Here is a 25,338-nt window from a genome sequence, read left to right as displayed (position 1 = left end):
GATGTTAACATCCGTTTAAGGAAAAACGGATGTCGACATCCGTTTTACCTTAAACGGATGTTGACATCCGTTGAAGATGTCACCTCTCGTTTAAAGGTTACATTTTTTATTTTAGAGTTTGTTTTATTAGGTGACATCTCCGTTGATGTATACTTCCTCACGTTGGTTGATGCTCTGGACGTTCCTCGATGTACCTCCACACCACGGCGGCAATGGAAGCTTTCAAACAAAAAAAAACTGGGAAGAAAAAGGAATGGAAGTGTGGGAGGTGGGGAGGTGAAACGAAAATGGAGAAAGGGGAAGAGAGTTTCGTGGGTGGGTGCTGGGAAAGTAAAATTAGGGTTTCAAATTATTTAAAATAAGGTAAAAGTAAAAATCTTTTTAACTTAAGGATATAATTGTATTTAAAATAATGTAGGGACGTGGAGGAAGTATAGGGTGGTGGTGGAGGAAGCAACACCCTAGAAATACCTACTGAAATAACTTATTTCAAAAAATTCCAAAACCCCCTTTTCCGAAAGGTATTTTTTGATCTAGAAATGTTTTTTAGAATACTTATTTCAATTTTCTTTTATATCTTGGTTTTAAAATTGACTTCTGAAATAGTGATTCTGAAATATTAAAAAAAATTGTATTCTAAAATGGATTTTCAAATCCAAAAATATATTCCAAGCATTCATTTTGAAAGGTTTTTCCATTTTTTAATAACCAAACAACTTCTTCCCATAGATATTTCATCTTCAATCCTACAAAGGAAGAAAATAAAGAAAGAAGGAGAAAGGTGAAGGCATTTGATGGCGCAGGATCTCATGTTTTTAATATGTTCTCATGAAGGATAAAATGGAGATATTATAATTTATGGAGTGCATGAAAAAAAGGGGAGGTAGGGAAAGTAGCAGGTCCCTATCATGGATGGAAGTAACGGTCCAAAGTTGACACATGTTATTTTCACACCTCCTTTTCCTATTTACACACCACAATTTTTCTTAATTTTATAAAAATCCCTTGATGTAAATATTGTATATTATGTGTTATAAAAATCCCTTGATTTGAAATAGAAAAATGTAATAAAAATAGATTTATTTTTTATTGAAAATTTAATCTTATTAAGTAATTGGCCAATTTCAACTAAAATGTGTTATTTAATTTAGTTAATTTTGATGTTTAAAATTTATTTGATTTAAATAAGTGAAACTCTTACAAGTGGATGTAACATGGGATCCAAAATGATACTCTAGTCATGTTCATAAAGACTAACCTTGAGAAGAACACCTGGATGAAAACTTGTGTAGTCTTTCATTGTGTATAGATATGCTTATAAAAAAACCCCTAAAGTCTTGTCATGTATCCCTCAATCTAGTTCACTTGATCGAATCTTGACATGATAATTGTCATCAATACATACTTTGAACAGTATTCTAGATACAATTATTTTACCTCTTTTATGTTTTTAAAGTTTAATTGTGGTAGCTTTAAATAAGTTGTTTTTTAAATTTGAATATATTTTTTATTATCTTTTTCAGTAAATGACATTTGTTAATTTGTTTTTTTAGTTTTGGAGGTATTAGTTTAACGCTGAATTTGGACGGAACTTAGGAACTTCAATGAACATTAAAACAAAATGAAATTTGTTTGTTCAACTTGAGTTCCCTAGAATTGAGTGTTCCTTTCTGCACTCTATCAATTTGCTTCCTACACTCCATCAAAATTCAAAAAAAAAATTATTGGATGAATGTTCTTTAGAAAAGTAGGTGAATCAAGGTCTATAAAAACAAATGAAATTGGTATCAAAATTACTATTAAAATATATATTAACGAGATTTGCTTGTTAAACATATTAATTTATATAATATATATATATATATATATATATATATATATATATATATATATATATATATATATATATATATATATATATATATATATATATAAATGGATGCAAATCTTATTTTCAAGATTTTGTAGAATTGTATTACACTCGATCTTAAAAGTTTAATTTATTACAAAAAAAAGAAAATCCAAATGACGGGATACAAGAAGAAATTTGGTGAGATGAAAAAAAGTAAAAGCCTACGAGGTTTCTTACGAGCACCTTTGATATCGTCTTTAGGTTAAAAAAATGAAAAAAACAAGTTTATATAAAATTTTATATTGAAAATGTATTTTTGATTTTATATTCTGAAATCTATTAGCTTAATCACTTCTATTATAAAAGTCCAAGTACATGAAATGCCCAGTACCTATAAAAGGTAAATGGTTGTTGCTTCTACACCCCCGTCAAATTTCCCAAAAAAAAGGAGGGGGTGATTGCTTCATTCATGGTTGAATCACAAAGTGTTTCCTTTTGTTGGGTAAGTGGAGTTACTTTAATTGATTGTTTTTCTTCTTTCATTCTTAATCTTCGCATTATTTTGATTGGAAAAAATTACAAATGAGAGAAAACAACTAATTATGTTTTGTACTTAGGATAAGGTAAAAATAATTTATCACTATTAAAACATATTATTTTCTTCTAAAGCTAGTACCATAGTTACTTTAATTCATGAAATTGATAATAGAACTAGGGACCTAGGCCTTTTTGTTTGAGATCAAGACTTGAATAAGCTTATAGTGATGACATGTTAATCAATATATTATATTTGAATTGTCCAATTATCAAATAAATGTGTGAATAGGACTTTTACTTCTCACTTTACTACTTAAATGATTTCTTGTATAATTCGGTGCTTTTACCTAAATTACAAGGAAGCAACGCATCAAGACACTTGCGTAAGAAAATAAACAGTCACCATATGCATACTCCCCAAATCTATGAATATCATGGAAAATCTCAAAGTAGCTTACAACACAAAGTTTTGTTCACCCACTGCAAGTTTGCATTGTTCCATATTCATTTTGCATTTTTTGTATGCAACGGAAACTTGTTTCCTTGTGCATCAATACACAATATTACGAACTTCAACATTTGATTGATTTACTGGTAAAAATAAGTGCTTTGCTGATAAAATACACGATGATGAATTGTTTAAAAACTATAAATCCGTGATAAGGATATCCATAAAATAGCCAAGATAGCTATTGATGATGAAACTAAAACGAACGATTTTATGGTGTTAATCATGCTACAATGTCTAGATAAGGCAACAGCCCTTCGCCTTCTCCACCACAAAGACAGAAAAAATTAGTTTCTAGGCGAGAAATGATACGGGGCAATAAATAAAAACAATAAAACATGGTGATTGTAAATTGGTATTGTCATAACTAGTTCTTTGTTTTAATCTTCTCACTCACTCGTGTTTGTTGAGAATGAGGAGAAAATAGTGAAAAGTACAGCCACTCCATGAAGTGCTCGGCAATCCACTTTGCACGAATTCAATAGTCTCTCCCAGAAAGTGGTCTCCAGTGAGTCCCCCAATTATCCACCAAAGATTTAATAACCATTGATCTGAGGCCTTGATGTAGGACCAACAAGCCGTGAAAAAGGAACTTGTGTCCTGCTGCTTCCTGTGTTCAGCCCCCTTTGACCTGAAAACCTATCATTTACTTTTGGATCCGATACAGATTTTGAGAATGCTTGTGCAAGTTCAACTGCTGAAGCACCCCTACCATACCGAATGCCAGCAGCACCTGGAGATGCTTTTGGCTGCTGCTCCACAGGCTTGCGCCATGTCTCAGGCGAAGGTTGCCTTTCAGAAACCTGTGGCCTATCAGTCTCCCTCACAGTTCTCCGAGTATCACCCCGCCAATTTCTTCTCTGTGCATGAACCCTTTCACCATCTACCCTTTGTTCCTTCCTTTCAGTTTTTCTCACAATCCTTTGATCGAGATGAGCATCCTCAGTCTTTTCACCGTACCGGCTCTGGTTTGAATGTTCAGGAGGATGTTTCTCAGCCCTCAAAATGTTGTTTTCAACCCTGCAAGCAACAAGATTTATTAGTACTTGCCAAGAATTGTATCAGACTCGGATCACCATTGAGTTAAATGGTATGGTATAGCGTACAGACAGACAGAACAAGTCCTTACCTATTTGAATGCTCCACCACATCATAACTGTTGATTGACACATCATCAATCCCTCGCTCTTTCAACACCTGTGGAAAAGGTTGCTAACATTATCAGGATGAAAACAGAAGCCAAGCACGGACAACATGAAAGAAAAGTAATGTCAGTGGCAGCAGTCGGCATTATAAGACACATTAATTATAGGAAAAGAAAACATTCCACCCATACTGGGTAGGGGTGATTTTAACAGGATAAAAACACAACAACATGAATTCTAACTGGCATTTAGGATAATACATGAAGAAAAAAAACATACTAGTTCTCGCGGGCGAGCACCACCAAATAAAGCATTCCTGAAACATATGCATCGGTCATTCCATCATTATACAATAAGCCACAAATAATTAATCAAATAAACTTTCTGAAAGTAGCCCTATTTATGAAATGAGCAAAGACGCGAGATAAAATCAAGACACCACAATGTTGAGAATCCCAATCCAAGATACAATATTTTGCTAAAGTAGGCCATGATTGAGACGTGGCTGAATTCAATAATGTATAATGCTTGGTTACTCTTACACTCTTAAACTACAGGAGTTACATACAGTAATTGAAGAAAACCAAAAATGAGGCATACATTCTCTATGTTATGAGGCCCCTTAACAAACATATCTATAATGAGATGCAAACATAAAGCATTCCTTATAGGACAAGAATAAAAGCAAATATAAAACAACTATTCTCGAAGTTAAAAGCAAACATAAGAATCAATAATAGCACTACTTAGAAGTTTTTTATTCTGAGGCATTGATGCATCTTTACTACTAATTATAATTCCAAAAGGCTTGATAAACATGTAATGTGAATTTAAGGGCCAAATTCCAATTAAAAGCATGAGGCAAGCCCTAAGGCAAATCTACCTGAACTGCTCCAAAATTTTAAAATGTACTAACTAAATTTGAATGAGTAAAAAGGATACAAACACACATAGAATTATTGCCATCTATAATATAACATGTTTCCATACTATGATGTGTGAATGTAACTCCATGGCCTATCCAATTTTGCTTAATATTAAATGTATAAGGTGTCAGACAGAAATAGAAGAAGCTGGATGAGGCTCGTCAAGGAGTTAACTGATGAATAGCTAAGTTTAGAAACTGCAGGGATAAATTTCTTTCTGGTTTATACTTGGGAATACTAACTTACTTTTTTGCAGACGCTAGCATCCCCACATTTTAACAGGAAAAAATATAATTCTACCATTCCAAAAACAAAAGATATTGCAGACATTTGTTCTATGGTCAAGTGACCAATCTATTAGTCTTTTAAGAATTAAAACCACTTCTCTTCCAGTGTCTCACCTCCCTAATTCTCTACTCCATCACTTTCCGAATTTAGAGAGCACAACTCTTACTCCAAAATATGGCATTTTGAAAGTAACAAATATCGAATGAAACTTCTGATATTTTCCATAATTATAATCTAATGAACAAGAAGAATGAAGTTACCATTCGTATCAAGAACATACAAGAATCATGAAGACATGAAATGTGCAAAACAATCCCCTTTTTTGTTACTTTCATTAAAATTTTAAATTTCACGTAGAATTTAGAAGTTATAGGCATAGAATGTCTCTTGTGCTTTCTGGGTGTATGTGCATGTGTGCCTCAGTGGTAAGTCTTGGAATCACACCTGCCTTTCTTCCTGATCATGCTAAACAGAAAATATTCGAGTTGTAGACTTGTAGTAAAGGAGGATCACTTTTGTCACAGAGAACACAAGCATTCTTTACTCCAATGAAGGCAATCTAAACCGCTAAAATACGTGTAATAGGTGGATTGTATTTAGTTTTGGAGTTGACCTGACACATGAACCACCTTGGAAAACCCAATATGTATGTTCTATCAAATATCAAATTTAGTTAGGTTAAAACAAAATAACCTTCTTCTTTCATGTGCATGTTTGGAGTATTACTACTGTATTGGGTTTAAGACAAATGATGAGCATCCATTCTCATAATATACATGTTCAAGCAGCTGCAGTGGAAATAGTTTGCTATGACAATAGTTCACAATGTTTTGAACCAACTGGCAATGTGTCACTTTCACAGACAGCATAAATAACACATAATAGATACAAACAGAAGTTAAAAATTCCTAAATTGACAGCCTCACACAACTGACCTGTCTCTTTCACTGTTTCCGTCCAACTGTTCAACAGGATGAGACCGAGGCTTCAAATTCAGCTTGGGACGCTGTCCTGACTCCTTACCACTGTCAGACCCAGCTGATACAGGCTTCGCAAAATTGGCATGGCCATGTGCCAGATAAACAGTTTCAACATTACCAGAATCATTAACCTGACTATTACCCTACCATGAAGCAAATAATAGAATCCATAAAGCAACCATAAGACTAAATAAAAGTTAATCACCCAATCCCCTGCAACAGACAGATAAAAAAAAAAGATTCCTGTGAAAAGGAATCTTGTAAGCTGAACTTGTGAATACCTGCGCATATTCCATAGCAGCATGTTCTGAATTTTCCTGCGGCTTTGCCCTTGGTAGCAACTTCAATTTAGGTCGCTCAGTTGGTTCAGAAGGCATAGGGTGCTGCAAGTCAGACCCAACAATTCTGTCCTCGTTTCGAGCCAGTTGAACCCCATCAGAGTTATAGGGTGCACTTGTAGGTCGTACATCTGAATACCTGGAAACCCCAGACCTTTCATAATTTAGTAACTCATTCCTACCACCTTGCATCTGATTATCAATGCCTAAGGTCCTTTCAGCATGTCTTGCTAGCATAGCATCATAGTGCTCCTTTTCACCAACCGCATCAATCCTATTATAGGCAACACCACCATTAACACGTGGTCTATTCTCCACTTCAGGAGATTTAACAATCTCAGCATCTGACTGATAATGTACCGCCTTTGACTGCCATCTACCAGAAGACACCTTCTCAAGAGCACTCGCATGAGCCAACTTGGAGGCAGCACTAGCACTAGACCAGGCGGGTTGCTCCGGCTCAACAGCACTTGCCACTTCTTTCCTCATCGACCATGCGTTCGGATAACCACCACCACCACCAGTTCCCTGCTCCTTACTACCTCCTAAACTCTGAGGATTCATCCCTACGTGCACTGCATCGGTAAGCCTTGCAGAGTACGAGTTACCCATCCCAACAGGATTTTGAGACACTGGAGTCACTTGCCTGCCTAATGAACTCCCTCCCAGTCCATAATCCGGCCTCACCTCAACACGAGAAGGCGGACCACCACGAATGCTCTCATCACTGATTGTCCTCCGAGGCACCGAAACGCCATCGAGGGGCTTCCTCTCATCCTCATCAAAATTCCTACCAATCGGGGCAGTGTGTGACAGAAACGGGCTTTTATCATCGTAATGCCTAGTTGCTGGTGACGTGTGCGGCCGAGACCAATGATCCGACCGCCCCATCTGTGTTCCCCACGCCAAAGGCCGGTCAAAACCAGAACGATCTGAAGCCCTCACAGTCCTGCAAAAGACCAAAAATACCCAAAAAAAAAAGGTAAGACATTGCACAAACAGATCCATCACGAAGAAACCTCACCATACTAAACGGAAAAAGAAATCATGTACAATTTAAATCCACAGATCTAATTCCTCTCATACACACCCCTTTATTTTTTTATTCGCAAAACCACAAAATCAACAGGGGTTCCCATTTGCGAATAATCGAAGACACATCAAACTAACACAGAAAGATCAAGAATTAAAATACATGGATTGAGAACAAGGAAAAAAAACATTAAAGGGGTGTTACTTACACGCCAGGAGCAGAAGGTAGAGGGAGATCAGAGGGTATAGAACCGCCATGGAAGTCCTTGAGCGTCATGGTGTTACCGCTAACTTTCTTCTTCGACATTCTCCCTCAAAAAATAAAAAAATTTAAAAAAAAATTAAAAAAAAAGGAAGAGAAGAATCTCAGTCCCAAATCCTGAAATTAAGGGTGGTGGTTGCTGCTGGAAGCGAAGGAAAGAAAAGGGAAGATTAAGGAGGGCAACCCCACGAGTGGGAATGGAGAAGCAGAGAACGGAAACAAGAACGCGACTACTATTGGTATTGGGTTTGGTTTGGGGTGCGAAACAAAAGTGAAGAGTGTTGTGGGAGAATGATTGTGAATGATATTCTGTCAACAGTTTTTTTAATTTATTCTTGAAATTTATTTTCCTTTCTAAAATACACTCTTTCTTGATCTTCTTTTTAAATCTATAACTATGATTCCATATTTCCAACTAGAGACATTTAGTTTTAATATTTTAAGATTACTGATTTTTTTTGGTCTAACAGTTTAAAATAAGACATTAAAAATTAAATGATAATGATTGCTTATTTAAAATGCACGCTAATTAACATCAAATTAAGATTATTTATTTTAAGGTAATTATAATTATTTTAACATTAACTTTTTATGTATTTATATCATTTATTTATTTTATTTATACCATAATAGATAAAAGAGAATGCCTCCTCTTGTCACAAAATTTTGTACCATTTTGCATAATCAATAATCAACAATAATTAATATCTATTAACAACTAATTTTATAAAACAAAATATTATTTTTAATAATTGCTTTTTTATTTAATCACTTATAGTAATAACAAGAGATCGGGTTAGATACATACCTATTTGCTACACATAAATAATGGTCTCATTACCCGTTATATTATTTATTGAGTATCCACGAAAGAATAATGGTTGTTTTTTCATACTAGTGGGTGTTTATGAATACTCCTATAATTTTTGTGTTTTTTAATTTAAAAAGAATTTTTTTTAAAATATAAAATTAAATAAAAACTTAAATTTAAAATATAATTCAAATCAAATTACTAATTATAATATGAAGTATATATTTTATTATTAAAAAATTAAAATAGTAAATAAAATTTTATTTAAACGAGTTTCATTTTATAAAAATATTTATCTCTCTAAAACATTTTTTTTCTAAACCTTCTTTCTCATATTCTAACTTCTTCTCTAATTTAATTGAATATATGAGTACATCTTAGGACTTTTAGTGTCAAGAGCAATAAATTTGTTTGTTGACATTTGTAGAATAAATTCTTTTTTTTTTCTTTTCTTAAGTTAATTATAATCTTTGTTATGTGTGACCTTTTAAAAGAGTTGCATGTGATCTTAGTTTTAAGAGAGTTGCATGTGACCTTAGGCAGCTCTATTTGATTCTTTACTTTTTTTGGCCATGAGGATGTGTTCAAATAATTAATTAGAGTTTTTTATGTGCACTTAGAGTTATCTAAATATTTTTTATATGTGTGGAGTCTTTAGGAGTGAGGACTATTCATCTAACATTAGTTTTTCTTGCTCCTACCTTCTACCATGACTAATAGAAGAAAACTTCCCACAAGAAGAAGTTCACATCCTTCTTCTTCCACCTATCATAGAGGTCGTGGTAACAATTTGAGTGGTTAGATCTCCGACAAAGAAAAACACTGAGAGTTCACCACCTTTTAGAAGGAAAGAAAGTTGATCTCTCCCAAGTATGTTGATCTAAACTAGTTTTATATATATGGGTTCCAATTCCCTCTGCAAATCTTTCATCAAGGCATCCAGTCCATCTTGGAGATGCAAGGTAAGTATTATCTGGACTTGGTAAGGGTGTTCTATTTTAATTTGAAGGTACGTGATGGTGTGTACTCTACAAGAGTAAAAGGAGTAGACATTGTGTTAGATGACGACATGTGGACAACAGTGGCTCATATCCAGTTGCGTGAGGATATGGTTATGCTCTCTCAGGATCTAGAAGGCTTTAACAAAATTATGGACTTTCGCTCTTTTCTGAAGGATCCTAAGGCGTACATCAACAATAAGCAGTTGCTTGTGGGCGGTCTCAAGAAAGATGAGAGACTAATCCATTTCTTGATTGTCTGACTACTTTGTCCTCGAGCTTCAAATCATGTGTAGTGCTCCGAAGCTGATGTCATGATTATCTATGGGATAATCAATGACATCCTGATCCATTCGCCCAACCTCATCTTTAACACCATGATGAAGGCCAAGATGTTTCCATACTACCCTCTTTCATACGCTTTATTGGTATCAAGAATTTGTGAATATAAAGGGGTAGATGTCTCAAGAGAAGTGTTTCAGAGTACTCACAATGGAAAGTCAAATTGGGGCTTCTTCCCTCCGCCAGATGGGATTCATCTTGCAAGGTAATACCTATGCCATTGTGATGATATACGATACCCAACTTATATTAAGAAGGAGAAATAACTTAATCACGCATGGCTCTTTTTAATAATGATAAAAAAATGGAGAAATAATTTAAAGGCTTTATATATTTATCTTTTATCTATTAATCATTTTCTTTAAGTTATGTATGAGTTACAAGTTATGAGTACAGGTTATCAAAAGCTTTAAATCAAAGGAATTTTGACCATCATCAAAAAGGGGAAGATTGTTAGCAAAATCATGAAGTTTAGAAGTTTTGATGATGTCTCAAAGTCAAATCTCAAGTGCTCAAATCACGAGAATACTTTCGTGAAGACTTGGTTGTGTTAAAGCTTTTGTGTTTTAGTAGCTTTATGTATAGATATGGTGTTATTTATCCTTGATTTCATGTATTGTATGCTTTAAAATTCTTTTTGGAGTCAGAAAAACTCTATAATAATCAATTAGCACTTAAGAAATTATCACAGAGAGATTTTTAAGTTTGCTAAAAACTCATTTTGTCTCTGGAATAATCGATTACCAACCTATGATAGTCGATTATTCATAATCGATTATGACTTACAATAATCGATTATCACGACTAGCCGTTGGAGTTTTTAGGCATGTTTTTGGCCGTTGTGCATTCATTAAATGCATAATCGATTACCATAAGTGGATAATCGATTATCATAGTTAAATAGTTGACAACATATTTTTTTGAGGTATCCTTGAGTGAGATCTTTATATATTGATTTAAGACTCTCATTCTAAGATACGAAAAATCTTATCTTATTGCTTGTGTGTTGTGATAAGTGTGTTCTAGGGTTTGTGTAACCCTTGTATTGTGACTTTGAGAACTTGGTAATGACATAAAGTGAGAACTTTCATTAGGTTTATGATTGAGTGTTGTTGTTGTTGCTAGGTGAAGTTTGTCATCCTTTGTGAAGATTCAAAGGAGGTGGTCATCCTTCGTGAAACATTCGAATGAGGTGCTCATCCCTTGTGGCCTTCAGGGGAAGTGAGTTTCATCTCTTGTAACTTTTTTTTCTTTGTGATTGTAACAGTTTGTTGATTTTGTGATTGTAACACCCCTTATGGAGTGCCACTAGAAAATAACAAAATCCAAATTTTTACGCCAATTTTTTTTATTAACATCGCGGAACTAAACCATCAAAAGTTTAAGCGTCTTACAACATAAGGTTAAAACCTTACAAATATCAAATTCATTATTCAAAGACATAAAATTACTTTAAAACATGATAAGTCCCCCATAGTTATCCCCATAACTCTCGTCGTGCTACTTCATCTCTGCCTCATCTGCAACGCCATCTACTCCCGTACAAGTACGATCATCGTAGGTGGAAACCACAACCACAACATTTCAGGGTGAGTAACGAAGAACCTAACATAGCATATAATCTCAATATCAAAATATCACAACTTAGATTTTCCTAGTCACAACCTTACATTACAACGCAATATTCAACTCATAACTCAGATCATTACCACTCAGACTATCAAAGTCACAATATTAATAACTCAGATCATTACCAATCGGACTATCAAAGTCACAATATTAATACCTTAGATTATCACTACTCAGACTATCAAAGTCACAATATTACAATACATCACAGTATTAAACTCACGACTCAATCATTTACTCAAGCTTCTGTTGTTTCCTTGAATTTTGTCGTACCAAACCTGTTTCGCAAAACAGGGCGATTCGAGCCGTCTTCCATCGCAACTTCAGACCTATCTCCCCGACTCCTCAAGGAATTACAAGTAAAAACTTCGGTTAGGCGCACCCACCGAGCACTATACTCACACAAGCCGAAGTCATTGGGCGAGACATCCAACCCTCTCTAGTCCCCGCGCACGAGGAAAGGGTGACACTCGAATCTCAGTCTCCGCAAAGACTCAACACACTATTGTATCGCAATACGAACACCACCGATTCGACAAAATTCTAAGGAAATGACAGAACGCTTGCTCTCACAATTTTACCATCACAATCATCACCCAACATCTCTTTCACTCCTCTCCTTCTCATAATTCATTCTTTCCTCTTCCAACAATGGAAGAGAATTCTCAATACCCTCTTACCCATACTCTTGGCCAAAGAGTGTAGATAAGTGCTCCCAACGAGTAAAATTGAATGCTGTCCACACTGACCTTTGCTTGTTATTTTACTCATAAATCTTTGTACATAACTCCAAATGAGTTCATTTCTTTTTTATTGGAAACTAGACTCAAATATCTTTCTTTGAACACAACACTCAAAATTTTTGGACTACAGGGCTAGCTGCAGTAAAATTATTAAAAATCGAAAAATTTAATCACGCTCTGGTATGCTCAGCTTTGACCTTTGATGACGTTTTTGCTCATTGCTCTCTCTACCGAACTCCAATTGAGTTGATTCTTGCTTTGTTGGAAACTAGACTCAAATATCTTTCTTTGGACACATAACTCGAAATTTTTGGACTACAGAGCTAGCTGCAGTAAAATTATTAAAAATCGGAAACTTTAATCATGCTCTGGTATGCTCAGCTTTGACCTTTGATGTCTGTTTTGCTCATTACTCTCTCTACCGAACTCCAATTGAGTTTATTCTTGCTTTGTTGGAAACTAGACTCAATTATCTTTAATTTGACTACTCATACGACTATTTTAGACTTCGGAAAGGATCTCAAATAAATCTTGGAAAATTCGCAAAAGTTCATTTTTAGCTTCTGCCTGTTATACCCAAAATTTATACAATTATATAAAAATAATTAAATGATAATGAATTATAACATATAATTAATTATATAAAAAATAAAAGAAATATATTAAATATGTGTCTTAGAAATAATTTGATAGGCCCTTAAATAAAATCACAGAAAAGAAAAATAAATATATAATTAAATGTATTATAAAATGAAAAATAGTTTAGAGTTCTAAAAAAGTTTTGCCATATCAACTTAATCAAGTGGTTGAGAGATAAGGAAAAATATTTGAGCAAAATAAAAAAGTTATTCAAATGAAACAAAAATTGATAATAAAATAATAGAGAAAATAAGTTTTTTATATTACTAGTAAATGAAAAATTTATACTATTGAATGCTTAAATTGAGAGTTAAATATTCTCATGGAAAAAAAATACACAAAAAATAAAAATATTAAAAGAGTAGAAAAATATGTTATAGATGTAAGTGAATTTCATTACAAATCAAACAAGAAAAATAAAATAAAGAGAGTGTGTAGTATATATATATATATATATATATATATATATATATATATATATATATATATATATATATATATATATATATATATATATATATTACTTAATAGATTATGAATATTTTAATAATTTAAATAGAAATTGGGACGAAGATGAATATTATAACATATATGAGAACGAGAACGTGAGATATGTACATACTCATTCCTTTTTTAATCTAATTGAAAAAAAATCAAGTACTACTAATACATGTACCCAATCAATCAATGTGAGAATTATTCGTCAAGGATAAATTGCAAAAACAAGTTTATTTGATATCTTTCTCACTCTTTTCTCTTATACCATATTGCTCATCCACACAAATTTGCTTATTTGTGATAATTTATTATCCACTCCTCTATTTACGACTTTTTATTTTTAATACCCCTAATTAAAACATTTTGTTCAGTATTAATAATATGGTATTACTCGAATATAATCCAATTGCGGATCTTGAACTTAGTACTACTCATATATAAAAATAAAAAATTGAAGGTTTAAGATTTAGGTTCTATCAATTTAAATATATAATATAATATTTATTAATCTAGTGTTTAGTGAGACTTTTTCGAGAGAAATTAAGACTTAATGGTATACATGTAAACACATTTGTTGTTTGATAATAAGACATATTGTATTTAATATACTGTTTATTTGTTTAGCTTTGTCTAGTTGGAGACCATGGCAAGAAAACACACACTGATAATTATACTCACTTATTGTCTACATGTAGTTGTACGGTTTCTTATGATTCATTTTTTCTATCATATATATTATATTATTTATTGTTATTATAAATTAGTTAACATTAATATGATAAAAAAATCTTTTTTTAAAGTGAGACCAAATCTACAATATTTAAAATAATGAGATGAAATTGAAAAATAAAATCACCTTAGTTGTAATAAAAAGTTAATTTAACAATTTATTTTTCATCCTATTTTTTCTCCTAACATAAATAAATAAACTCTTCTTTTAGGAAGTGTTTTGATTGAAAGATAGATATGAGAGCATAAATTTGAGAGGAAAAGGAAATGAAAGTGATTTGGATAAGGAAAATTGTGATTTGGATGAATTGGAGAGGAAAAGGAACTGAAAGTGAAAGTATGATTGTTTGGATAAAGAAGATGGATGTGATTTGGATGAATTTGTGATTAAAATTTTGTATAAAATGATATGTTTTAATTAATAAAATTAAATAATTATCATTTTATTTTTTAAAATTAAATGAGATAGAAATTTAAGTGTAATATTATTATTAAACTAATATATTGTGTATATTTTTAAATATTTACAAACTATTTAAACTTTAAAAATAATAATTAAAAATAATAACTAAAATAGTAAAATTGGAAAAACAAAAAGTATTTATATAGTTATAGATAAAATTATAAATAAAATAAATTTTAATTATTAAAATAAAAATATTATAAGCAATATTATGTATAATTATTTTAATTTAAAAGAATAGTTATTAAAATGATAAAAAAAATAATTCTTTTATAAAGAGTAATTATTTAATTAATAAAGTAATTTTATAAATAAAGAAACTGAAAAATAATATTTTTATTATAAGTAATTATTTAATTTAAAAGATAGTAATGAAGAAAATATATATATAATTATTATATTATTATTAGTATTATATTGTTATTATTATTATTTTTAAGCAGTTTATTCTTCTCGTAAGTATTCTTCCTCTCCTTCGGCCCTCAACATAGGGCACCAGCAGGCAGCTCCACCACAAACGCATCATGAGGGCACCTTCACCACCAACGTCGACGCATAACAGCCCCACAGCAGAGCAGCACCAATGAAGAAACCAACTACGGCCACCACCACCTCTTCCAAACGCATCCACAATCATATCTGAACCAGCAGAATCGATTGTCATGGGGGAGAATGGTTCTCACCTCCCATTCTCGCACAGGCACAGTGTAACAAGGGCCATTTTCTAATTTTACTCTTCATCCCCTCAAATCTTCTCCATTAAGAGAGGATCATTCTCGCCTGCAATTTCCCCAAATCACTTCTCACTCCCCCAAACATTATACCTTCCTTCTGCATCTCCTCTCTGTGCTCACGCGATGTCCAAGAAGAACCTCTGCAAGCCCTTTTATTTTCTTTTGCGGCGCTCTTTAACTTCATTTCCTCAGCGCTTCACTTCCAATTTTCCTCCTCACATTAAACTCTCTCTTCTTCATCATGCATCACCTCACCATCCTCCTCCCCGCGCTCACACCTTCGATTTCAACTGTTCTCCCGGGTTTTCCTCGAAAAGTTTATGCTCTAAATCTGCCGTGGAAATCCAAAGTGGGTGCTGGAATTGCCATGCTGCCCCTCATTCCGCACCTTTCCTCGTATGCGACTCGTGTCGGTGCATTCAACCCGTCGATTGTTCCACTGACTATTTTGAGATATTTGGGGTGTAAGCTTCCGGGGCTTTGTTTTTTTCTTCTGGGTGCTGAAATTGCTTCCAAAGTTTTCTTCTTGAGTTCGGTGTTTTTAGTTCTGTTGACACCATTATCCCATCTGAGTTAGAGTTTTATTTTTTATTTTTATAATTTGTGTAGTAGAAGTTTGAATTAAGGTTAGCATAGCTCAGTGATGTGAAATTCCAATTCTGACATAAAAAATTAAGGAATTGCTTAACAATTGATTTGGTTTTCGCCTTGTTTTTTGGTGCTTTTCTGTTCTACTGATACCATTCTCCGATCGAATTGGAGTTTTATTTTGATAATTTATGTAATGAAAGTTTGCATTAAATATTAACACAGCACAGGGAGGTGAAATTTCAATTCTGTTAGAAGAATACTAAGAAAAAAAAAATCAATTGCGTATGTAAGTTTTCTTCTTATGACAACTTATTGGGTTTTCACCTTGGTTGGTCAATTGCAATGGAAAGCAACAAGTATGCCCAGGGATATGGTTGCCTCAGTCTGTTTTGAGACACTGAATTAGGAAAAGTTAAACTTTAGTATTCCAGGAAATTAATTGTCCGTGTGTGTTTTTTTAGCGTAGTTCATTGCTTAATCCATTTTCTTGCAGCATAAAATGTATATTCGTGTCTTAGTTAAGTTTTGGAGTTTCATTGCTGGATTATGAATGTGCGTGCTTTAGTTTTTGGGATGAAGGAATAAAAATATATTTATTTAATGGATGCATTATTGTCTATAAATTTATAGATGAGCTAAGAAGTTAAAAATCATTTTTACTTTTTTTTTTTTTAAATTTTAAACAGGGAGAGGAAGTATGATCAAGAAGGTGAGAATTTGGAGTTCAAGTACAAAGAGTGGCAAAAGAAGCTGCATCCTGATTTAGTTCATTCAAAATCTCAGGTTGGTATTATGGGACATCCTTTTTTCTTATTTTAAGTTCTTGTTTTTCTATTTGATTTTTCTTTCTACTCTTTTTGTTTTAAGGGGATGGGGGAAGGCAGTGAGGTTGAATGAGGTTTTGGAGAAACTAAAAGATTTTGTTTTCCTTCAATTGGTTAGAAAGAAAGAGATTTTGCTGCTGAACAATCTGCAAGGGTTATTGATGCGTACCGTACACTTAGCAAGCCTTTGTCAAGAGGAATTTACTTGGTAAGAATACTTCCATCAAAGATTCCAAATTGATGATGCTTCATTACAGTAACAAATTATCTGAATTGGGGCATATACATCAAACATGCCATCTAACTATGCTTTCCATCGATGTAGTTAGTTATATATTGTTCAATTTCAATTGTTTCTCTGTTGGTGTTACCATGTAAGGCTGTGCCATTTCTTTTCAGCTGAAGCTTAATGGAGTAGAAATCGATGAAGAGCAGACAATATCAGATCCAGAACTACTGGCAGAGGTAACAAAAGAACCTTATTGCTTTTCAATGTGAAATTTTCTTTTAAATTCCTTTCCATGATACTTAAAATATAAGTGAAGCTATTTCTTTGGAAAATGGGTGGATAGTTATCCTCTTTGAAGTTAAATCACCTCTCACACTCAAGGTTCATTTGTGACCATTATCTGTAAATGGGAAGTTTGGCAATTGTGTTGTCATTGATGGCTAGTTTAGTTATTTCTCTTCAGAATTTGGAATCCCATTTCCATTTAGGACTTGATTGTGCCGATTTTTGGAAGACTGACTTACTTTATAAAGAGAATAACATAAATTTTATGTGTAAAATGTGCAATTCAGTTAGGCATACGTTCAAGGGGATGAAATAAGCATTTTATCACTTGGAAAATGTTTTCTTCTTTTCTTGCTTGTTCTGCGCGCTATTGTTTCTTCTTTTCTTGCTTGTTCTGCGCGCTATTGTTTTTAAGTTCTTTCTGTGGAATATCTCAGCTTCTGTTTTTCCAGAACTTAAATTGAATTCTGAAATTTGTATGGTGAGATTAGTAGTATAAATTATTGAATATCTTTTATCTCATCTTTCCATCTTCTTCTAAAGGAAAATCCGGCTTCAAAATTTTATTGCTAAATTTTACTACAGATTCTTGAAATCAGGGAAGCAGTTGAAGAAGCTACAAATGGGGACGCTTTGAATGGCATTCTCTCCCAGGTATGCATGAAATCTCCAACAAGGCTGAATGCTGCTAAGAGAATGCATAATTGGTTCTAGTGTAGATTTTGAATTATTTTTACCTTCATGTTGTTTCTTGATGTCATCCTTTGATTGGTCATCCAGATGCAGGAGAAGCTGCAAAATTGCTCTAATACCTTAGGTCATGCTTTTCAAAACCAGAATTTTGAGGAAGCAAAATTGGCAATCAGGAGAATGACTTACTATAGTCGTGTAATTGATGAAGTCATAAAGAAGCTTTGATATAGGTATATCAACGTTTTCTTTTGCTTGATTCATTGGGATACACTTTGTAGAAGATGAATGATATTTGAAAGGAATAATTGTTACGTGGGATATAATGCTTGTGCCTACCAAAAGTTGGTAAATTGAAAAGAAATGATAATGGCCATCATCTCATCCATAATGTCTGTTTTAATGCAAATTGAGTGAAAAAGAGCTGAAAGTGGGAGTTAAAAGCAATTGTTATTGCTTAAGACATACTCAACACAAATTCCCCTTTACATACTAGAGTTCATAAGATGAGGCTGATCAGGAAATTTAAAGGCTACTATTTCTCACCTGTTACACTCCTATCACGCAAGAGAAAGAGTTGAATAACCCATTGCCAGTCCTTCCGCATCTGTTTTTCTGCTAAGTTTGTGGCCTTAACCCTTTGTCATTTTGTTTCTATTTCACTTCTCTTATAATATGTCTGAAAAGTCTTCCGGTGCAACTTTTGTTTGAATTTATAAAACTGGAAATCGTCTCACCATATATTCACTTTTGACAAAAGGATGTTATTATCTTCATTTTCTACCCAAAGTATGCACACTCAAGCACAGGTCTGCATGACTATTTTAGTGAAAATGATTCTATCAGCTAATTCACTTATGTTAAACTCGGTATTTACAAGGTCCAAATCAAAGAACAAGACTATAATTCTTAGATAGTCATGAACATGAATCTGTGTAAAATGCTTGGAATTTTGTGTGTGCGGTTCAAATGGAATTGATGTCATGAAGTGTTCTTTAGTTTTCTTTAGTCATTTAAGACTTGCTTTGGTAGTTTCTTTACTGGTATTCTTTCTGTTTTAGTTCAGTTCTTACTTTTAGCTTGTTTAGCCTAGTTTTAGAGTGTTTTTGTAGGTTGAGTAGTGAAATTTTGAGTTTATTGTATAATTTAATTTTGAGTTGATTTCTAGCTTTCTTTAGTCATTTTAAAGTTGCTTGAATACATTTTACCTCTGTTTTTACTAATTTTTCCAGATTTGCACATTTCTCATTTTGCTAGCTTAGCTCTTAATTTGTAGATGATAGATAGAGTGTCTAATTTGAGTGGATAATTTTTAGTCATGTTTGTACAGTTCCATACATTGAATTGAGTGATTTTTACATGATGAATCATTTGCAAAGAACAGTTTTGACAAAAGTGAACCTTGAGAGATTTGAACTTGAGTTTTTCTTGTGTGTGCATTCATGAAAATGACATTCTACGCTTTGCATTATTTTTCTTCATAACTGATCATTTGATGTGCATTCTTAATGTGATCTAGGCCCTCCTTGAATTAAGGCACTTGCCAAATATAGTCTACCTTGGAAAATTTTCCCTAGCACCTATTTTTGAGCCTGTTTTAGCCTTTTATTCAGATTTTTAAGTCCATTGTCAGCCTTGGACCTGTAAAACCAGATTATACCCTGTCCTAGAGCTGTGAGGTAAAGTAGGCTGTGTGTTATCGGACATTGTTGAGTTCAAGTGTGGGGGTATCATTGAAAAAGAGGCATGTGACTGAGTTGATGACTGAAACAGTTTGTGAATCATTGAAAAATGAGAGAAAAAGCTGGAACAAAATGAGAAAATTCTGGTGAAGAAAAATAAGATGGGTATAGTGTTTCAAAAGCATCCCCAGGTCAAACAGACACAACAGCTGTAGACAGGCAACCAGAAAAGGTTGGCCTTAAAATGGTCAGGAAAGATGAGGAGAGCATTCAAGATCTGTCTTCATCTTTTAAGAGTGTTAAATTAAGTACCTCAGAAAAAGAGAAGGAAGTATCCAAATCATATGAAGCAGTGGTCAAATCCTCTTCCAATCTAGCTATTAAAAGGAAAGATGCACATTCTGTTTCCATATCAGAAAGACCATATGATGAGGAAAACAATAATTCCACAAGGAAATAATTGCAATGTGAAGGGGAGACAAGTAGAGTTACTGCTAATGGTGGTGCTTCCACTTCCAATTTTGATCGTGACAATGTTAAAGAGAAATTCCAGGTAGAAAAAGTGGGTAGATCGTGTGAGACTAAACTCAAATCTCCCTTAAATCTGCTGGTGAAAAGAACCTAGCCGTACTGTTACTTGGGCGGATAAGAAAATCAATGGTGCTGGGAATAATGATCTTTGTGAGGTTGAAGAATTTGGAGATATTAGAAAAGAATATGAATCACGAGGTAACGTAGATATTGCTGATGATGAGGATATGCCACGTCAAGCATCAGCAGAAGCTTGTACAATTGCAATTAAGCCAAGCATCAGAAGCAGTTGCATCTGGAGACTCAGATGTCACTGATGCTGGTAATGACTGCTTCTTTTAGGAGTTCTCTATTTAAATATTAATTGGTTTCCAAAGGGTTTTTCATCTATCAATGAATCTTGTGTAGTTTCTGAAGCTGGAATTATTATATTGCCTCTGCCACATTATGCTGTAGAGGAAGGTACTATGGAGATGCTGCTATGCTACAAAATGATTCGGTTACTCTGAAATGGCCAAGAAAGCCTGGAATTTCGGACATTGATTTCTTTGAATCTGATGACCCATGGTTTGATGCCCCACCAGAGGGTTTCAGTTTGAATGTAAGTCTAGTGAAATTTTTTAGAAACATGTCAATCTGTTTTAGTTAATGTGGGATCTCCAAGAGAGAGAAATGAAAGAAAGCCAAAAACAATTACAGTTGAATTGGTTGAAATGGTCCGAATTTTACAAATATGTGTTAGTGCGTAGAAGAATGGCAAGAAAGTGAAATGAGGTGGGAAAGAGGGAAGGAATGAAAGCAAAGATAAGTGACTGTTTAGGAACATGGAAATGCAAGGACTAATTGTTGGGGCCAACGTCTGTGTCTCTTGTCTTATAAGTCAACAGTGATAGGTGTAGCTATCACAATTCCACTCCTACCTAATAAATTCTTACTATATATCATTTTATTTATTTTCTTCTTTTCTTATTCCTTTCAGATATCTTTCAAATTTCCTTAATTTTAATTTTAAATGTTTTAAATAATATGAGAAATAAAACCCAACAATAGAAAAATGAATAAGTATTAACAATTATATTTAATTTAAAAATAATATACATATTATGTAAAATAATACATTGCAATAATTAAGTTTTAATTTAATAAAATACACTGATGTTAGTATATTAAAAGTTGATCAACCAATTAGAGATGATCATTACTATAACTTTAAGATAGTCTTTTGCAGAATTTAACTAGTTCATTCACGGTGGTTAATGATTGAAAGACAGTACTTTTTACTCTACTGGCTGTGTTTTTGTATGTATCAGATATCATTTCTCAAGTGAGTGTTTTTGTATATTTTTCAGGCAAAAGCAATTGGTCAGACATGACATGGTGAGGAATATATGCTGATGGAAGTTATTGGCTTTCAGTAAGAAAATAGGATCTGAAGCAAAAGCTTTTGCTTTTAAGTAAATATATTATATGCAGGTGTTCATTGCTTTTAAGGAATAAACCAAAGGAGAAAGTGTTGTGATTTCTCCAATCTTAGGTATATTACCATATGTGTTCATAATATGTCCTTGAAATTACTTTTTGGAGTCAAGGGAAAAATAGATATCAAGATGGCAACCTGAATTCTTGGTGTTTCTGCTACTTTAAGCTAAAAGCTTTGTTTTGAAATTCACGTTGCTGAAAACTTCAAGCTATCATACTGTTATGAATTAAAAGTAAAATCTGGTGATTGCAGTTCTGAAGTTGTGGCCATTCTGGAATTTTGACAGTTTTTTTACCTTTTATTTTAAATCTTTTGATCAACAAAATGCACTGCTTATTTTGTTTAGTTTTTAAGTTTTGGTCAATATCAGGGTTTTTGTTTTTGGTCAACATTATTTTTAATTTAATTAGTTTGTTTTCTTTGCAAAAGAAATGAGTTTTGTTTTAATTAATGTGAAACATGAATTTTTTTATTTACATAAATCGAAGTTAGCAACACCTATCAAAGATAAAAGCTTCAAAGACTATTTTTTTTTACTCATGCTAGTTGACGTATTTTTTTATAATAGTAATAATAATAATAGGATTAACGTAAGTAAATTTTTAGTTGGTGTTAAGGTTATTTTTCAATTAATATTAACTAGACACCTCTTACGATTATCTTTTAATGATAGCATTATTGTTATTGTTTTTTTTTCGGAGTTATGATTTTTGTTTTTAATTTCGATTGGAGAAATTTTCTAAATAATATTGTTTTGGTCAATGTTGAAAGAGAGAATTTAACGGACTTCGGTGAAAAGGTCGATACAAGATAACCTCAACCAATTCCATTGAAAAACTAATTTTGTCCACTGTCTAACAAATCATTAATGATGTTCTAATGAATTTTTAATTTCATCAAATCAAATGAAAGAACTTTCATATTAAATATTATTAGATAATGACTTATAATTTTAAGTTAACTATTTAAATCTGGGCATGAACAAGGAGATATTACTGTATAAAGGACAAATATTTGACATTAAGTCTTTTTTTATTTAAAAAGTCGTTCAGGAATTATACTATTTCTCATCTGAATCTTATTACTTTTCCACAAGCTTGCAATATTTAAATGTTTTCTAAAAATTTGTTAAACTATTTTAAATCTTAGAAATTCATGAATTTATTCGAAATATATTAAACTCAAAAAATCTTTTAAAAGATAAATATTTTAAAAGTCCTATATTACATTCCTAACCAAAATTATTTTATTTCAAAAGATCATTTAATTCATTTTGTAATAATCATGTGACGATAGTGAGAAATTTGAGAGAAAAAAATGCACCCTTGCAAATTTTTAATATAGAAATATTTCCTAGCAAATTTATATTTTTTATTAATCTATTTTTTTCGATGGGCTGATGACGAATAAACTAAAATGCAAACATCTCGAGCATTGTTTTCTCGTCTAGCATAAGTTTGTGTTTTTATTTATTTATTTATTATATCTAGTTAAAAAGTAATTAGTGACAAATTTTTTTAGCTTTTCTTTTTAATTTTTTGACAAAAAAAGGGAGAAAAATGTTTTGCAAGCTTCACAAGACACAAAGATAAGAAAAAGAACAATATATCATACGTACTTTTGACTCACTTTTTTTGGATACTTCAAGAAAGGCAAAGAAGTTGAAAAATCAATTAGAAACACTCTGCTAAGATAGCTTAAAGAACGCACCAAAAAGTAATCAAACTCTTAATTATATATTGAATCTAAGATGTATATTTACAATACTTATATGATTTTTTATTTTTTTATAAAGCTTTGGTCATAAACATCCAAGTCTTAGTTACATGTGAAAATTGAATTCCTATTCGAACTGTTAACATACTTTGTTATTCTTAATATACCCTATAATATGCTATTCTAGAAAATACTAACTTAAGTATATTTTCATGCTATTTTTGTTATATTTATTTTATATTTTTTATATTTATATTTTTTAAATTGTCTTGATAATTTTTTTCAAAGTTCTTTAGTTGAAATTTTTGTTTACATTATCACATATTTATATATTTATTGAATTTTAGTTGATTAATTAGAATAAGTAGTCCGTGTATATATTTTCAAGCTATTTTTGTTATAAAATAATCTTTATTTTATATTTGTTTACATTTATATTTTTCAACTCGTCTTTTTGAGAATTATTTTTCTAAGTTCTTTTATAGTCTCTTAATACATTATTACAATATCATTTTTTATTCTTCTATTAATTAGTATGACATCAATGACTTTATATACTATGAAACAAGTTTTAATCTTAATATCGTGTTGATAAAAATAAGGCTTAATACCTCTTTTGGTTTCTCGAAAGAGGGGAATGTTCAAATTCGTCCTACATTTTTTAAAAAGTTAAAAAGGGTCCCAACTTATGAAAACAATGTTTAAGTTAATCCTTTTTGGTTACGACGTCAAATTTTTAATGGTGCAGCTGCCATCCTGGACAAAACATAATGACGTGTCTAGTTTATGTCATTGCGTGGCAGTGTAAGGTTAAATGATGTGTAAAATTTAAATTTAAAAAAAGATATTTTGATAGAGGGTAGGGGCTGCTTTCTCTACGTTAAAGAAGATGTTGATGGCGTGATGAAGACTGGCGATGAAGGGTTTGCTTACATGTTCGAAGAGTTTGATGTTTGGTTGGGTGATTTTCGCGAGAGGATTAAACGTTTTTTATTCGTGATGAACTCGCGATTAGGGTTCCTAATTTGGGATTTTTTGTCCTGCAATTAGTGTTCATGTGGAATTTAGTTTTCGCAAATTCTTGGCGGCTATGGATGAGGCTCGATTTGGGTTTCTTTAGATATCTGTAGTTTCGAAGGAGGAAATTGGTGGAGGTTGCCACTTGACTACTTTTCTGACCCTGCCTTTGACTGAAACACCAAGAGTTGCGGAGTACCTCTTCCTTTGCAGTTCTTTCACTCCATCTTCTCCTGTTACAGTATATAAATAAACGAGAATCATCTAGAAAAAAAAAAGTCTAAAACCTTGGAGAAGTTCAAGTTTTTTTAGCAAAGGGTAATTTTCTTCCACAAATTTAAGCAGCAATTCTCGAGGTCCAGAAACAAAACGCACTCGAACCAGGCGAGTAAGGATGACACCACAATCGACGCATTTGGAGGGATTCTCGGCCATGTGATTGCTTCCGTGGAGATCCATTGTTGATCTGCATCCGCTACAACTCGATTTCAATTGCAGGTCCATCGACATTCTCCGCGCCTCAATAACAAACCCCAGAGGAAACGCTCACCGATTCCAAGAAACGCACAAATCTTAGGGTTCTTCCCCTAGGTGCCTAAAGAAACGCTACAACATTACAAGGAAAATGAACATAAAAAATAGTCAATGAGTATTAGTTAACAAACACGAGAATCCAAATACAGATTTAATCTGCCACATAAACTTCAATACCTGATGGCTTGCCCAGTATAAGCGCCATAGTTGACTAGAATTAGGTTTATCATTTAGGAAGGCACTGACTGACAACAATTCTACTCGTAATTTAGCCCAAAATTTTGCTGCCTTTTTATATATTTCCT

At 32.7% G+C, this 25,338-nt stretch overlaps 2 protein-coding genes across 6 annotated transcripts; one reads left to right on the top strand and one right to left on the bottom strand.

Moving 5' to 3' along the window:
- Window positions 1–3,081: 3,081 nt before the first annotated feature.
- LOC108346596 (uncharacterized) lies at window positions 3,082–8,188 on the bottom strand. 3 transcript variants are annotated; one of them, XM_052876838.1, is made up of 6 exons: window positions 7,816–8,188; window positions 6,518–7,523; window positions 6,192–6,379; window positions 4,322–4,358; window positions 4,027–4,109; window positions 3,082–3,917 (listed from the first exon to the last, which is right to left on the bottom strand). In XM_052876838.1, exons 1-6 carry the CDS (start codon window positions 7,911–7,913, stop codon window positions 3,434–3,436), a joined length of 1,896 nt encoding a protein of 631 aa, XP_052732798.1. In that variant the 5' UTR covers window positions 7,914–8,188; the 3' UTR covers window positions 3,082–3,433. The 3 variants fall into 3 exon arrangements, with proteins under 3 accessions (XP_052732798.1, XP_017441155.1, XP_052732800.1); XM_017585666.2 differs by having other exon boundaries at window positions 4,027–4,094; XM_052876840.1 differs by having other exon boundaries at window positions 6,192–6,304.
- A 6,987-nt stretch (window positions 8,189–15,175) lies between these two features.
- LOC108321862 (iron-sulfur cluster co-chaperone protein HscB homolog) lies at window positions 15,176–21,906 on the top strand. Of its 3 annotated transcripts, none has more exons than XR_008248523.1 (8): window positions 15,176–15,918; window positions 16,732–16,828; window positions 16,988–17,077; window positions 17,269–17,334; window positions 17,969–18,037; window positions 18,164–20,608; window positions 20,743–20,887; window positions 21,636–21,906. XR_008248523.1 is itself a non-coding variant. In XM_017553756.2 (7 exons), exons 1-6 carry the CDS (start codon window positions 15,578–15,580, stop codon window positions 18,299–18,301), a joined length of 801 nt encoding a protein of 266 aa, XP_017409245.1. In that variant the 5' UTR covers window positions 15,176–15,577; the 3' UTR covers window positions 18,302–18,306; window positions 21,636–21,906. The 3 variants fall into 3 exon arrangements, 1 of the variants encoding a protein (XP_017409245.1); XR_008248522.1 differs by having other exon boundaries at window positions 20,695–20,887; XM_017553756.2 differs by lacking the exon at window positions 20,743–20,887 and having other exon boundaries at window positions 18,164–18,306.
- Window positions 21,907–25,338: the final 3,432 nt, after the last annotated feature.

This window comes from Vigna angularis, chromosome 1, assembly GCF_016808095.1.
Source record: "Vigna angularis cultivar LongXiaoDou No.4 chromosome 1, ASM1680809v1, whole genome shotgun sequence".
In the NCBI taxonomy this organism is placed as follows: Eukaryota; Viridiplantae; Streptophyta; class Magnoliopsida; order Fabales; family Fabaceae; genus Vigna; species Vigna angularis.
Note: the sequence above shows the minus strand (reverse complement) of the source record. Positions and strands in the feature narration are given on the sequence as shown.

Bases quoted from the DNA above. Each gene is read 5' to 3' on its own strand.
- LOC108321862 (XM_017553756.2), top strand. From the start codon at position 15,578: ATGTCCAAGAAGAACCTCTGCAAGCCCTTTTATTTTCTTTTGCGGCGC. The intron at 16,829-16,987 runs GTTGGTATTATG...TCAATTGGTTAG, and splicing joins TAGTTCATTCAAAATCTCAG to AAAGAAAGAGATTTTGCTGC. The intron at 17,335-17,968 runs GTAACAAAAGAA...ATTTTACTACAG, and splicing joins ATCCAGAACTACTGGCAGAG to ATTCTTGAAATCAGGGAAGC.
- LOC108346596 (XM_052876838.1), bottom strand. From the start codon at position 7,913: ATGTCGAAGAAGAAAGTTAGCGGTAACACCATGACGCTCAAGGACTTC. The intron at 6,380-6,517 runs GTATTCACAAGT...GCTTCATGGTAG, and splicing joins CTGCTATGGAATATGCGCAG to GGTAATAGTCAGGTTAATGA. The intron at 4,110-4,321 runs GTATGTTTTTTT...TGATAATGTTAG, and splicing joins GTGCTCGCCCGCGAGAACTA to CAACCTTTTCCACAGGTGTT.